Raw genomic sequence first — 15,201 nt, forward strand, 5'->3', positions numbered from 1 at the left:
AGCTGACTCTTGTCTTGTCTATTATTTCTACAACACCTAAATCTTTCAAGACCTTTTCACTGCAAAATAAACCATCTAAATGCACGGGTCACACAATGCGGTTTTGCCAGAACCTGCACATAGGCAACTAGGCGCGTTAAAATCCTTCTTTTCTAAAGTAAAACAAAGCATCATAAAAATAATTTGGGATCGATATAGTATAAATAGGTTTACAGAGTGATTTTATGACTGTGAAAATTAATTGAGCATTTTTTTTACAGATAATTACGCACAAGCTTTTTAGTGGCCGAGAACTGGGCCAAGGTGGCCGAGAACTGGGCCCACAAATGGAGCTTTTATTTTTATTATTGCTCGAGCAAATTAATTTTTGACCGGTCGATAGCTTTACACCAAAAAGCTGAATAATGTAGCTAGCTCTGGGAGAAATTTCAAGTTCCTGCGGTTCTTCTGAGGTAAGAAATACAAGTTTACGTCAAAAGTGGCCGAGAACTGGGCCAAGATGGCCGAGAACTGGGCCCACAAATGGAGCTTTTATTTTTATTATTGCTCGGGTAAATTAATTTTTGACCGGTCGATAGCTTTACACCAAAAAGCTGAATAATGTAGCTAGCTCTGGGAGAAATTTCAAGTTCCTGCGGTTCTTCTGAGGTAAGAAATACAAGTTTACGTCAAAAGTGGCCGAGAACTGGGCCAAGGTGGCCGAGAACTGGGCCCACAAATGGAGCTTTTATTTTTATTATTGCTCGGGTAAATTAATTTTTGACCGGTCGATAGCTTTACACCAAAAAGCTGAATAATGTAGCTAGCTCTGGGAGAAATTTCAAGTTCCTGCGGTTCTTCTGAGGTAAGAAATACAAGTTTACGTCAAAAGTGGCCGAGAACTGGGCCCCATACTGTTCTTTGCCCCGTAAGCTTTTTTCTCTGTCCTTCCGCCGAAGCAAAAAAACACAACCTGATTACACATTAACCCAAAAGTCGACCAAGTGTGCCTGCAACGATTTCCTGTCAAAACTAAAATGAAAACCATTGCGGTATGCGTCACCCGTAGCGGTTTTGTAGCAACCCCAAGCTATCCCCGTTTTTTTGGCCGCGCCAGGAGACTACGCTCTAGGACGACCAAAGGGTAAACTATAAATCGGCCACGCCCGATTAATTAAGTGAACCTTCCACAAGTTTAAAAGCACTTTTCGTGCAACAAACAACAACACATCAAGATCAGTAGTTGTGAATATTACAGTCATCAAGAGAGCACTCATTATTTATGAATTGGAGAGAGGATGGAAAAATGGAGGTTGTCTTGTTAATGGAAAGTAAAGCAGTTTTTTTACAACCAGTTCAAGGAGAATGTTAAGGATAAAAAATTTGTCCCCTACGCATACGTGTGTCAACAGACTGTGACATCGTTTTATCTGTAGAAGCTTGTAGAAAATTGAAATGTTTTTTTCTGTGTTGCAGTATGGAGTGTTTTACTGTCAAAAATTCAATCCTGGGCTCAATCCGAACCATTTTTGGTTATATCAGTGAATTCACTTCATAAACAACCAGCACAAGTTTCGTTTATACCTTAAAATCTTCTAAAAAAAAGGTTGTGTAACCACTGCTGAAATGCAGTAATGGTATCCTTCTATAAAACATCTTTAATCTATACAATGGTGGACTGGGGTGGAGGAGAGAACTGGGAAAGGTGTTTTTGACCTTTACATTCCGATAAAGTTTCGTCAACTCTTTGGCAAATAATAAACAGTCCTTACCCCCCGCGCTTGTTTGCTATGGTGCATTAGTATAAATCTACTAGCGTTCTATCACGAATGCTGTTCTCTGATTGGCTACGCTACTCACTATCTATTCTGTTGTAGAAGTTGAGTAGCGAAACAGCGTGCGGTTGTCAACAAAATGGTCGCCGCTTTTTCGCTTTTAAATTGACCGTAAAGAAGGACTTGGATTATTTACTATTCCAGGCGATGTTGGATAAGATAAAGACTGTACCGAAATATGTAATGAAGATTTTACACGGTAAGAAAAGCAATTGATATTCATCTACGCTTTTAAAAGCGGGGGAATCTAAAAATTTTATAACATTCAGAGATGCGTTTCACCGAGATATTTTGTGGAAATAAAGTTTAAAATGTCTTTGCAAATTAACACAGTTTCATCGTCCCATCGAGGAGCAGTAAAAGAAAGGCTAACAGATTCGATCTGCAAGTTTTTTTATGCATCAATAAGACTTTAAGACAAAATTGAAAGCGAATTCAAGGTTGCGGGCGTCTCGTTCAACTTTTCATAAATTTCTTATCGTTCACGTTTCCTACATTTAAAACAACTTGAGTTCCAAAGGGCCTTTGTAAGTCAGTCTATCTTTGTCATTTTACAATGAAAATCCGGCCTTTAGTTTAATTTCGAGCAACGACGGTTTAAATAAATCGTGAATGAAATGCAAAGGCGCACACAGAAGCTAAACAGTGCAATGTGGTTTCTTCCTTGCGAACAACTCGCTTAACTTTTTTTTAATCTTTTACGTTTTCAAAATTTTTAAAAAATCTTGACTTCCAAGGGCCCTTGTACGTCAGTACATCTTCCAATCGTCATTTTACAATAAAAAAACTTGGCTTTTCCTTCAGTTTCGGGCATATAATGGTTTCAATAAATCGTGAATGAAATGCAAACGCGCACTCACAAGCCAATGCAATGTGGTGCAGTTGTCAATTATCCGCGTGTTGTGTGACTTATTTACATCATTATTCAATAAAAACGAGAGCCTGTCTTGTTGTTAAGTTTTGAACGTCTAGTAGATTTATACTAAAACAATTAGATTATTCGCTCTCGAATTCTATGTATGATAGTTGATGAGGGCGAATCCCGAATCAACTATCACACGATAGAAATCGAGAGCGAATAATCTAATTGTTAAGTAGAAGACAAGTTTACATTTGCCATAACTTTTTCTACAGTGGTGGATCCAGGGGGAGGGTCTGGGGGAACCTTCCCTTCCCCATCAGATCTAACACTTGACTGTTTGACACTGAAATTCTTGCATCAATAATAAAGATAAGTTGACGGCATGTACGACTCTCACGCACGTGTATTAGTCATTTTCATAGTTTTGGGGGCGTGCTCTCCAGTTTTTTTTCCCAAAAAGTAAAACCAGACCTGTATAAAAGGTTGAAAATAAAACTTTTACGGCCGTGTACGGGGATACTGACCTGCAGCAGTACAAGCTAGAAGCCCAGCCCTGCTTCCAGAAATAGTGCAGGCAATGGGGTACGACACCTCCCGATTCGACATCGCTGATCTGCTGGACTTTTTTCAGTCACTCGGAAATGCTCGCAAACTCCTACTGAGTGCGATTTGCACCCTTGGTAAGCTTATGCTTGTCATGCCAGCTACCAATGCCGTCAGCGAGCGCTCCTTCTCCGCCTTAAAGCGAGTCAAGACCTACCTGCGTTCAACCAAGGGAGAGGGCAGGCTCAACCACCTCATGCTTCTGCATGTCCACAAGGAATTGGCAGATGCTATTGACATAGTGGCGGGTCGCCAATTTATTTGTGGGGGACAACCAGCGGTGCAAGCACCTGTTTGGGAAGTTTTCAAAAAACGACCTGCCGATGAAGTCTATGTTTGCCTCTAAGGCAACTCAGACAGTTTAATAACTACGAACTTACTAAGATGACTCTGAAAGGTGAAACATTTGCTGGTTTCAAGATACAGAGACAGTCTCAACAGTCGGTTTTCTATTTTGTAATTGACGTTGCAAGTGTTATACTCTCTTCAATGTGCATTGGTTTGCTGAGACGGTGTACGAAGTAAATAATTCGCGATATGCGGGAATCACAAATAGCTCTTGGAGAATGCTGGAAATAGCATTTCCAAGCCTCTAGATTTCAAAATTTTCTGGGGGGCATGCCCCCAAACCCCCCTAGCGGCTCGTGCCTCCGGCGCTCGCTTCCCCCTCCACTTATTTTATTCTTGCTACGGCACTGTGAGTGGTGGGTAAATCGTTTCTTTAGTTTCCGAAGATGGCAAACTAATTGGCAGTTAGCAAAGAAGGAGCTTCCAAGCAATCTTCTGCTAGCACTTGATGTCTGTAATGAGAATGCTTCTCCAAACATCCATCATCGACGTCTTCTCCTCATCGTATGCACCCTACCAGTCAGTAGTGCGGAAGCTTAGTGGTCTTTTCGCTCATGAAACTGTCTAAAGAACGCTTCTAATATCTTGCTGTTATTGCTATGCATTACTCTCAGAGATTTGAGGTAGACGAGATATGCGAGGGCTTTGTACATCGTTCGATTAACAAGGCATATTATAAAACGACTAATAACTATCGTTTTTACTGCTTTTAATCATGCGTTATTCATTTTGGTTTTCTTGTTGAAAAGGTAACCTCCGGATTTTACTTCATGCCTTTACAAACGCTTTTCGAGTCTCAGGAATGCTGGAAATGGCGTTTTAGAGGGTAAAATCGGAAAATTTTTGAAGATCACGCCTGTGGCGCTCGCTATCCACGCAGATTACGTCGAAACCTATTAAAAGTGTACAACCCCCCCTTTCAGGAATTCCTGGATCCGCCCCTGCGCTATATTTGCCTTACGTGACCGTAATGCAAATTACGCAATCATTTTCATTATGCAATCATTTGAAAGTTTTAAAATGTGCATAAAAATCCCAGAACACAACCGCACGGTACGGTCAATGCCATTCAGTGAGTATTATAGGGAAATGTCAAACTTAAGGAACCACGTAAAGAGCTGTTAACTGATGAATCTTCTGCACTGGAAATAACCAGAACTTATAAATAACCTTTCTAACAATGCGCCCTAAACACTTCCATTTCGACATTTCTAAACACTTCCATGTTTACAAGTGTTTTCTAGACAATTGACCCCTGACAGCCTGCACGTTATAAATCGCGCAGTCGGGTCCAGACAATAAACCGCTGCGTTAATAGAACAATGCAAGGAAAGTAAGTTAAGCTTAAAAAAAAAAGGATCGTAACAAAAGCGAAGGTCAAGTTTTAAATTTAGCTATTATTGATACAGCGCATTAGTTTAAGAGCGCCTTGTGACTGAACGTGGCGGATCATAATCGCCTATTTTGGGTTTGCAAAAATAACTTGGATTCGTCGCTCCTCTGACTTTTATTTAGGAACAAGAGGAGGTTAATATGAACTTTTGTTTAACGCTATCATTAAACCATTTACATTTATGCCATTCTAATAGCTACAAGCTGTTATTTTCTTTTTATGATTTAGCGAGGAATTCATGCACAACTTAATCCAATATTTCTTGGTATAAAATAGATGACTGGATTACAGCCATAATTATAACTTCTTCGAAACTTTTAGAAATAAACAAAGATCATGTGTAACGTTTCCAATTGAATACGGAATACCACTTCAAACTACCGCATTTGAAGTGAAGCACGTGACCGCTAGACCGGCACGCTTCAAAGGTATTTGGTAGTCACTCAAATTCACATTGTGAAATAAAGGAGGAGATGTAAAATATTTAAAATCAAATCTTAAAAGTATTGTAAGAATATTTTTTTTTAACAGCTTAAGTGTTACTAGAGTCCTAAAGGCACCGATTAAAATGTAACTACCGTATTTATTCGATTAAGCGCCCTGGGCGCTTATTAAATTTTTGGACCTTGAGAGTGGGCGCTTATTCGAGGCTGGGCGCTTATTAAATTTTCACCATTTTCAGCAAGTAGTAAGTTTATTTTGTACCGAAACAATAAATAATAACAAAACATGAAGATTTACCAAAGCAGACTTTTAACTGTTCATTGAAAGTTTCAGTAAAATACTAAGAAAAAATCGGTCTTCGGGGAAGTCTCTTAGTAGTACATAGTCAATTTAACTCCTCTTCTGCACTTCACCTTTTTTGTGGGGTGGGGGTGGGCGCTTATTCGAGGTTGGGCGCTTATTAACTTTTCCTACCTTCAGGGTGGGCGCTTATTCGAAGTGGGCGCTTATTCGAGGTTGGGCGCTTTTTCGAATAAATACGGTATTTTGAAATAATAATTACTGTCTTTGCATGCAATCTGTCTGATCTGTGAACGAACTTGGCGTGGGTGGCAATAGTGAGTTAACTTGACTGCAAAACGCAGGTGTCCGCTTTTGTGCAGAGGATATTAAAAATAGATTGACTTGCCTAAAAACTTCTTTTTAATCGCCCTTTTGGTGTTATGACTAAGTCATCGTGTCCCTTAACGATTATGGGCCATAACGCCCACTGCTCGAAAGATGGCGACTTATAATTATTTAATTCTTATGTTCGTAAGTTAGAATTGAGAGCCACAGTAGGTTCAATTATAGAACAAACCGTAACGTAGAAAGTTCACTACTCTCACGCTAGCGGTCGCGAAGGAAGTGAATGAAGCAGAACTTATGAACAAGGATTGAGTTTCTCCAGGACGAAACACTTCATATACAGAGTCGGTACAACCTTCAAACGCAATTTCACGGATCTACTACAACAACTCAAAAGGCCCGACTTTTCAGATCGGAACATGCAGTTTGATTCGGACTGGGAAGAAACTCTAAATGACATTGACGAGCTCATACAGTCCGAGTTAGGATGCACACAAGTTTTTCACGGAGGAACACAGCTTTTTGGTCAGGCAGAGGTGCAAGAATTGAGCGCACATATGCAGCCCGTGGCGGACGCGAGCTTAACGGAGTGGCATTTCCCAGGTTAGACCAGGTGTATGTAAGTTTAATTGTCACAGGCGTTATTTGGTACTATCTCATGTGTAGCTCAATACAGAATCATCGACATTCTGCAGGATATTTTACTTTTGTAGGTAATAAGTGCAAAATGTAAGTGCCAAACAACTTAAAATAACACGAGGCAAGTTCTTCGAGCGTCGGTCATTGCAATCACATTACTTAGATGGACGTCGTAAGCCTGAAAGAGCTCAGTTTTATTAGATCAGCATGTTTTATTCTAACATTTAGAATTAAAGATAAACCATTTAAAGCTCTTCGCGCCCTGAACACCCAGCCACCGGTTAACAAAACTAAATCCGGCATTTGGAAAGAGTTTACAAGCACTGTGACTAATGTTTAATAATGAGGCACGAAGTGAAATTATGTTTATAGAAAGCTGCGAAGATTCTTTCGAGAGAAAATAAAATTAAAAAGCGACCTCAGTAGCGATATAGTAGATATAATGTCTTGCTGCAGCATGTGTGTCGACGGTAACGTTGATGAAGACTTTATTCAGTACTGCCAAGAGATATAAGCTCGAGCGATGCAAATAAATTTTATTGTTACGTGGCTCTAATGTGTCAGAGGTTCGGGTTTTCCTTTGCCTGGTTAAGTTGATATCGTTAAGTGGTAACTTGTAACTGTGTACAGATTTGTATTTCATGTAGTAGATAAAATATGAGTGGGAGACCTGTATGGGCGTATACAATGGCGAGCCGATAGGCGAGCCATTGTAAACGCCCACACAGATCGGACGCGAATATTTTATTCTACTTGTGAAATGAAAACAATTATAAATTGAATGCGAAGTTTTGTTATGCGAATCAGTAGAGATCTGTATTAAAAGTTAATGAATACTAATTAGCTGAGCAGGAGTCTGTATCAAAAGTTAATTCTATTGTTTGATTTATATTGGGGTTTATAGTTGTGTACATGTGATCTGAATACAGTGCTGGGATTGGTTTGCACCCTCATGAATAGTTAATGAATTTTACAATTTACGTTTAAAGTGTACAGCGCTGTGTTTAGTGTTGCAGGTCGTTTTTAGTAAAACGGTTGTTGATGTTGATCCCTAAGGCTATAGTTTTAAAATTCTTTTAATAAGTATTATTCTCATTGTATTATAAAGTATCGATAGCTTGTGTGTGCACCTGACTATTTCTTTATACTAAACATCGCTTAATTTCCTGTCGGATTTGTATTTCAAAAGCTTTACAATGCTTTTAAAATGCTGCTTCTAAGCATAAGACAAGGGAATGCTTTGAATGGTATATACAATTAGTGTACAAATAGGGCTACACTTACTTTATATTTAACTCCTGAAGAATTGTTGACCATAGTTGCAATGCTGATGCTACTCTTCTTTCTTTCCATTTATGAAGAAATTAAAGTACGAAGGCTGAGTAAGTTAAACTGAACACAACAGTATCTCGAACACACCATAAAGGAAAGAAGGTACCAATTAATGTCCTGGATTTTAAACTGACTTCCAGATTACTGCACTCAAATTGAAGTTTATGAGTTTAAATTAATTCAATTAACATGCAGAAAAGCTTTTCTTTTAAATTTTTTTAAATATGTTTACTGAAGCCAAACTAGCTGTGTTGTATCTGACTTATAGAAACAACAATACTGTCCAGAGTACATAACTACAAAAGAAAATGTTGAAATTGGTTGGACTTCTTAAATACAATTTTAAATTGGTCTATTAAAATCGTGTGTGAACATATCTGGTCCTTCACTCGTTCTAATGATAACTAGGCCCTCTATGGCCCAGGAATATCCATCCAGATTGCAAACTGCCAACAATTTCCCGTAACAAGCAGATAGAAGAAAAGTACTATTTACTTAGTAACTAACATGTCAGTTCTTTTAAACTGGAAGGTGTTCAGAATAATCAGAGGTAAAATGATAAAATGAAAAATAAACTAAAATAACAGAGGTGCCTGAAAATGCTGTATCTTCCTAAAGAGATACTTAAAAAAAAATGCAACAAGACAACACTCGGCTCTTGATATCAACTTTTCTTAGCTTATCAAGTCAGAAACTGACGGTGTAAAAACTGGATAAGTGGCTGGGAAATCACCAATTGCAAAGTAAATAGGACAAAGAACGACAAAACTTCAGTTTCAAACATAACATTGGTATTGTGGAACCAAGTGACGACGCACATGACAGTGAAGGAGATTGATAGTGTAGGATGGACTGTGACTGGTTATTCTATACTGATCAACTGAAAAAAAGAACTCAACGAGTTCCTGAATTATATTCGGAGACTTTTAGTTTGACCGGTTGAGGTTAATCAGGACAGTAGCTTGTATCATCTTCAGCCAGTAATTTTACCAGTTCTTATTGCGGTGGATTAATCGTTTGCCACCCTGCCACCTTCTACCTTGCCCCACTCCCAACCTTTCTCTAATGATTCCAAGACTTTCACCAATGGAGCAACCTTTCCTTCTCAAAGAATAATAGAAAAATCACCCTTTTCCTGTCTCTCTCCCCTTAATAGGAGCCTTGCAGTTTCTTTAGAAGTGTTTACATAAAGAGCAATTTGTCCACCATACCCACCTCCATTCCACCATAATTTTTATAGGAATGACAATCCCTAGAAAGGTACGTTTCCTTCCTGGCATGCAATGTTAAAGACGAATATCACCCACCAAGTAGATAAGTATCTAAATTGTTGGTCAGCTGTGTTCAGAAAGCTGCTGCTTATTCTTACTCTACCATGCCTAAAACAGTACAATTTACGAGTATGAATTAGTCTTAACATTCTGGAACAGATCTTTAGTCTTCTGAGCATTTCAAAGCTGGTCTTTCTTTATCAAAAAAGGTTTCTCAATTTTAAACCTTCTTCAATTAATTGTTATTTCAAAGAAGACGAAGTTTTCATTTTTATTGTGTTCTATCTTCTGCTTTATGAATTTCAGCGCCATTCTTCTTGATGTTGTTGTTGTTTAGTTTCTCAGCAGTATTAATTGTAAGTTAGACATCCAAGAAGTCAAAACCCGGAAAGTTGCACTTTTATGAGTCTTCGCAGGAAGAATCTGACACAGAGGCAAATTAAAGACAACTCGGCAATGGGCAATACATGTGTGGCAATGGCTAATAATACTCTTCTGATGAAAGGAGTATTGCATGTCATTTGAAAATAAATCTAATTAAGTTAACCGTCCAAAAGTTTGAAAGCACCTATCATGCAAAATCATCAAACAACAGCGCATCATGATCAGTAGTTATATATTACAGTCATCAAGGGAACACTGATTATTTATGGACTGGAGAAAGGACGAAAAATGTAGGTTGTTTTGTTGTCAGTGGAAAGTTATACAACCACATCAAGGAAAGATAACAACGAAATATTCGTCCCATATGAATACGTGTGCCAACAGACTGTGATATTTTTTTACCTGTGAAAATTAAACTTGTGAAGAAAGATGATTTTACCCACGGTCAGTTGTAGCCTTTGAACAGGTTTTCAGTTTTCTCTCAGTTATTTTCACTTATTCATATTTGGTTTTATTAACCATGAATGTCCTGATGGTGTAAAAGGAGTATTGTAGCTCTCTAAGGTTGGAACATCAAACATTACGTGTACAGCGGTTCGTAACTAAAGTGATGTCTTACATAGGTGAAATTCTTAGGTAAAGGTTTGATCAAAAAGTAAGTTGTAAACAGCAAATGGGGCTTTTAAATTCGTTTTAAAATGATTGTTTCGCATCATTTTCCTGTCAAACTGCTATAATAACAGTCACTGTCTGGTAAATCTAAGAATGGTTTTTAAGGTGCGGGTGTCTGCCAAACATGTTACATATTTGTCGGATTTTCAATACTGGTGCGTGTTTGCATGTTTTCTTTATCTTGCATGGTTGCATGGAAGAGTAATGAGCAGGGGTATGGGAACCAGAGTAAAGGTGTTGGACTTAAACGCTAAGAGAAGAGAGAAAGGTTTAGGTAAATCCCAGGACGTCACTTGCCCAAACAATTAAAGAGAAAATAGCTTGTTATTATAATAATAATAAACCTTTATTTAACCACGATCTGTTTTAAAGCAAATACATGCTTGAGGGGTCGTGTGTACGTGTGACTAACTACCTACCTAAGAGAAATTAATATTACATTGTAATAAACTAAAATAAACGATATTATATTTAAATAAGAATAAGATTTAAAATTGAAAATCACACATGTGTTTTGGAGTTGTCTGGATCGACAAACTGCTAAAATTAAGTTTTTTAAATATGGGGTCCGTTCTCGCTTTTTTTTTTTGTGTAATGCAATAATGGTTTCCTTTATTTTAATTTTAATGAAGTGTCTCTAAACAATTAAGCGCTGGGAAAGAAGTGTTAACCTATTTCAGTGAGTGAAGCCGGAGGACGAGGCGACACTTAGAATACTGTAAGCATTCTCATCCAACTAATTCAACCACCCACTTAACCCTTCTAAATAAGGCAGGATACCCAGCTGTTCGAACTGTACTGAACTTGGTATGATGTTTATGATCTCTTAGGTGCCTCAAATGAAACACTGCGACAGCTCTATGAGAACAACATAGCCATTAACCCTGAGCCCCAAAACAAGGATCCCGAGGTGAATATAGAGGTCCAAATTATGGACCTTAAAGATTTCTATGACAAAAAAACTAAGAAGGGAGCTAAAGGCTTGGAATATCGACTTGAAAACTCTGAGGTGACTGTAGTGGCCCGAGCATCCGTAGAAGTCATCAATGTCTACGCACACGTACAGAGATGTGCTAGAGCTGCTATTAGAACGCACGACACTAGTGGTAAGTAAATCCTTCATTTGCATAATATGTACAACCGCCCATACTAGACTTGACATAACTCAGTCAGTAACCATTACCTCATTCCACCATTATAGTACTCGAGGTCTGACGGCTTTTCCCTGACCGGCACACGTCAATCCTTTCGGTCTTACACTGACTTTTATATTTAGTTCGCTATTTTGTTTCTACACTTTGTGTCATTAGAATCGTGCGGTTTTATGATAATATGCCAATGAGAAATGATTAGTCATTGACTTTGGGGAAAATGGAAATTGAGAATAAAAATGTAAAGCAAAAAAGCCAAGAACGTTTTATATAGTAGGATCTTGTCTATCATCAGTTACATTCTTACTTGCAAACAATACTACAGCAGTCTTTCTTTTATGTAAGATTGTAAGATTAGATTGATCAGCTTCTTCGCTGGTCTCAACGACGTTTTTCGACGTGCTCCGACCAACCAGAGCTAAACAACGGAGCTGGCTTAACAAGGTAGCAGGTTGCCATGCTCTCCAGCAATAAAATTAAAAATACAGATTGCTGGATTTGATTCCCATAACCTTTTATTCATTGTTCACAGTCCGTAGACTTCTATCGTAGATTTACTCCTTTGTATGATTAATCTGCAATGAAAACTCCTTTTACATCTAATTTTGTGATTGGACACAAAAAGTTAAATATATTTAAACCGGTAGCTATTCGTTTTTAAAACTTGACACTTCTTACAGGTCCTGTTGAACTAGAAGTCAGTACTTTGCAAAGAGAGAAGAAGCGACGAGTCATTTGTGTCGATCTTGGTTCAGTTTATAAGAAACAAGATGGGGACCACGTCTACTGGTTGGAGAGGGCTGACGTCGCCGAGCGGAATAAATGGGAACTGACCATTACAATAGAATTGATCTCAGGATTGACAGCTAGTGTTACATCAAGACCATTTCGAGTTACGACTAAAGTCAATTATAAGAGGAGTGCAGGTGACTGGACTTTTACGTGGCCAATAACAATCGCTTTCTCTTCCACTCTCTCAAACATCATAGCCAGTAACATGAAGTATTACAATTTTGCCCTAAGTGATGTTGAAGGCACAATAACAGGTCACAAGTGTAATAACAGGTCACAATTAGAATAACATTTGGTCACATTTGTAATTAAGTCACAAGTGTAATAAGGTTAGGTCACAAATGTAATAAATTTTTCACACATAGGCACAAATGTGAACGACACCTGTCATTCAAATTTATGTTGTCAGTCACCATCGCTTTACATCTGCACAACATTTATATTGGAGAGCTTGTCTAAATGGATATACAGTATAAACACGCGAGCAAGAACCTTCATTTTTCCACGTTAGCTTAAACAGGTTCTTACATACACGGTAATTAGCACAAATTGTAGTCTATTTAGGTTGTTAATAGGTTCTTATTTACTGAAGCAAAATTTGCATTGCTGCCAATAGAATTTTATTACACTTACACTTGTGACCCAAACGTTTGTGACTTTATTACAAATATATTAATGTGACCGAGTGATATTACACTTGTGACTTTATTACAATTGTAAACTGTTGTTACACTTGTGCCTTCAACAAGCTGCGGGACAAGAAGGAGAACAAATATCAAATATTCTGACTCGCTATTTGGACAAATATTATAGGATATTTCATTGATTTTTACTCACTGGACCCGTGTGTACTTCTCCCTGACAAGTATGCGGCATTTTCTGCATTGATTATAGATTATTCAAGTGCCTGCAGAGTGCAAAATCTGAGTTGTAAGATCACAGCGCCACAAAGCCGCCAGGCCATCACTGACACTGGTGTAACCCCACTTCGTGAAAATAGAGAAAGAAAGAAGGGTAAGTTGATGAAATAGATTTGATTATACTTCTCAGTTTTGTACAATAAGGCTTGACAATAGACGGTACTCGATGGCTTGTCAGCCTCTTTTTAGTTCCTTGGTACAACATGCTGGTGTGACTTGTATTTAATAAGCTTGGCGATAATTTTAATACCATCACTAAAATCGACCATATTTTGTTATTGAAGAATTTAGTGCAATTCAGCAGGTATAACTGAATTGTTGATAAAATAACCACAGTGCCTTCTGAAAATCTTGATTTATCCCCTTCACTTCAGGAAAACTTCTGAACTCTAAAGTAATGGAAAATGACATTGTTTGCAATGAGCTGAGTCAAGATCTGTTACAGTGCAACCTCGCTGAAATAGACGAAACTTCCTTGGAAGATCCTTTCGCTGGAAACATTCAGTGTGAACCAAACTCTGTGGAACAAGAGAGAATAATACTGCAACCAAACACAGTATTAGAGAGACATTTGGTGAGCAATCCGAACAGATACCAATATATAGTGTTTATTCCTTGCTAATTGCTATTTACTGTTCCATAGACTTATTTCTTAGTCTTATTTCTGAAAATGTATATAAAATGTTATATATTCAGTGGGAGAAGGATTCAACCCATGAAAGATCATTGCAGTATACGCATGATCCTTCATGTGTTAAAAAGTCTAATTTCAAAATAAAAGATATAATGAAACGAAAACATTTACTACCGCTTACAAACTCTTGTCGTGACCGGGCCAAAAATTCCAAATGAATATATTTATATAAATAAAGACTTAGGACAACTCAGTGGAGAGTTTCATACATTACTCTTTTCCAAACACTTTATATAGAAAAAAAAAACTAATATTGAGCCGTTGATGGAATAAATTTGTAAATTAAAGTGTTCTGGTTTCATTTTCAGGTCGCATCATACTACAATCGTGAGCCAAGGGTCCGTTGTGTTGTTGAGCAGCCTGAGCTTCCTGCGTTGCTGAAGCTGGTGGGAAAGCGATCCATGCTGGTCAGCAATCGCCAGAAGAAGACAAAAAGAAAAAAAGCCGCTGATGAGACCTTTTGGTGGGCTTGTGGGCACTGTTTTTTTGAACGTCGCAAAAAATCGACGATCAAGGCTCATTTAATTCAAGGAGTTTGTCGAAAGCCGAGACGACTGTCGAAGAGAATACACTCTGGTTCGGAGTTAGAACGTCGTTTAAGAAGTAGCTCTGAAACTTCCGAACTCGACAAGTATAAACCTGATTCATGGAAAAGGTCATTATCAGTTTAAAGAAATATTTTTAAAATCTTGAAAGGTTTAAATATAATAAGAGACTCATGCATAACAGATATAACATTGTAACTAACGTCGGCAGATGTTTCCCTGTCCAACATGTCTTTAAAAACTCAAACGCGTCATCTTTCTTCTTCAAATCGTTTTGAATCGCAATAAATGGAGATTGAACTGAAAAGACTTTGGAGATGCGGTACTTTGATACACAGCTTTTAACGAAGTTGGTTTCTGTTACCAAATGTTTCTATGAAGCCAATCGTGTAGGTGAAGTGGGGGCGAACAAACTAAATAAATGATGAAGTCACCGTTGTGCAAAAAACTCCTTCATACAGTAACTGCTTCCAGTAGTTTGGTAGCTCAGTTCGTAGAGCATTTGCACTGGTATGACACGGTCCTGGACTCAATATGTCTTTTTGATGATAACCACCATGTTTATTTTCACAATATAATGCATATTGAAAACTTAATTTCGGAGAGGGCAAAAAAGTAAAGATCAGAAAATTTCAACTGTTCTTTTATTATTATTTCTCAGATACATCTATCGTAGCCATGTATGTAATATACTAGAGATTATTATTAAA

General features: G+C 37.9%; 1 protein-coding gene across 1 annotated transcript; it reads left to right on the forward strand.

Annotated features, from left to right (window-relative positions):
- Window positions 1-6,510: 6,510 nt before the first annotated feature.
- On the forward strand, window positions 6,511-14,762 carry LOC144645359 (uncharacterized). The gene is made up of 6 exons (XM_078504914.1): window positions 6,511-6,694; window positions 11,220-11,495; window positions 12,221-12,466; window positions 13,227-13,346; window positions 13,627-13,826; window positions 14,255-14,762. Exons 1-6 carry the CDS (start codon window positions 6,511-6,513, stop codon window positions 14,615-14,617), a joined length of 1,389 nt encoding a protein of 462 aa, XP_078361040.1. The 3' UTR covers window positions 14,618-14,762.
- Window positions 14,763-15,201: the final 439 nt, after the last annotated feature.

Source organism: Oculina patagonica, chromosome 1 (assembly GCF_052425735.1).
Source record: "Oculina patagonica isolate OP01 chromosome 1, crgOcupat, whole genome shotgun sequence".
Taxonomy (NCBI): Eukaryota; Metazoa; Cnidaria; class Anthozoa; order Scleractinia; family Oculinidae; genus Oculina; species Oculina patagonica.

Coding starts and splice junctions, on each gene's coding strand:
- LOC144645359 (XM_078504914.1), top strand. CDS start 6,511: ATGCAGTTTGATTCGGACTGGGAAGAAACTCTAAATGACATTGACGAG. Junction 11,496..12,220: donor TAGAACGCACGACACTAGTG/GTAAGTAAATCC, acceptor CACTTCTTACAG/GTCCTGTTGAACTAGAAGTC. Junction 12,467..13,226: donor CAATTATAAGAGGAGTGCAG/GTGACTGGACTT, acceptor CATTGATTATAG/ATTATTCAAGTGCCTGCAGA.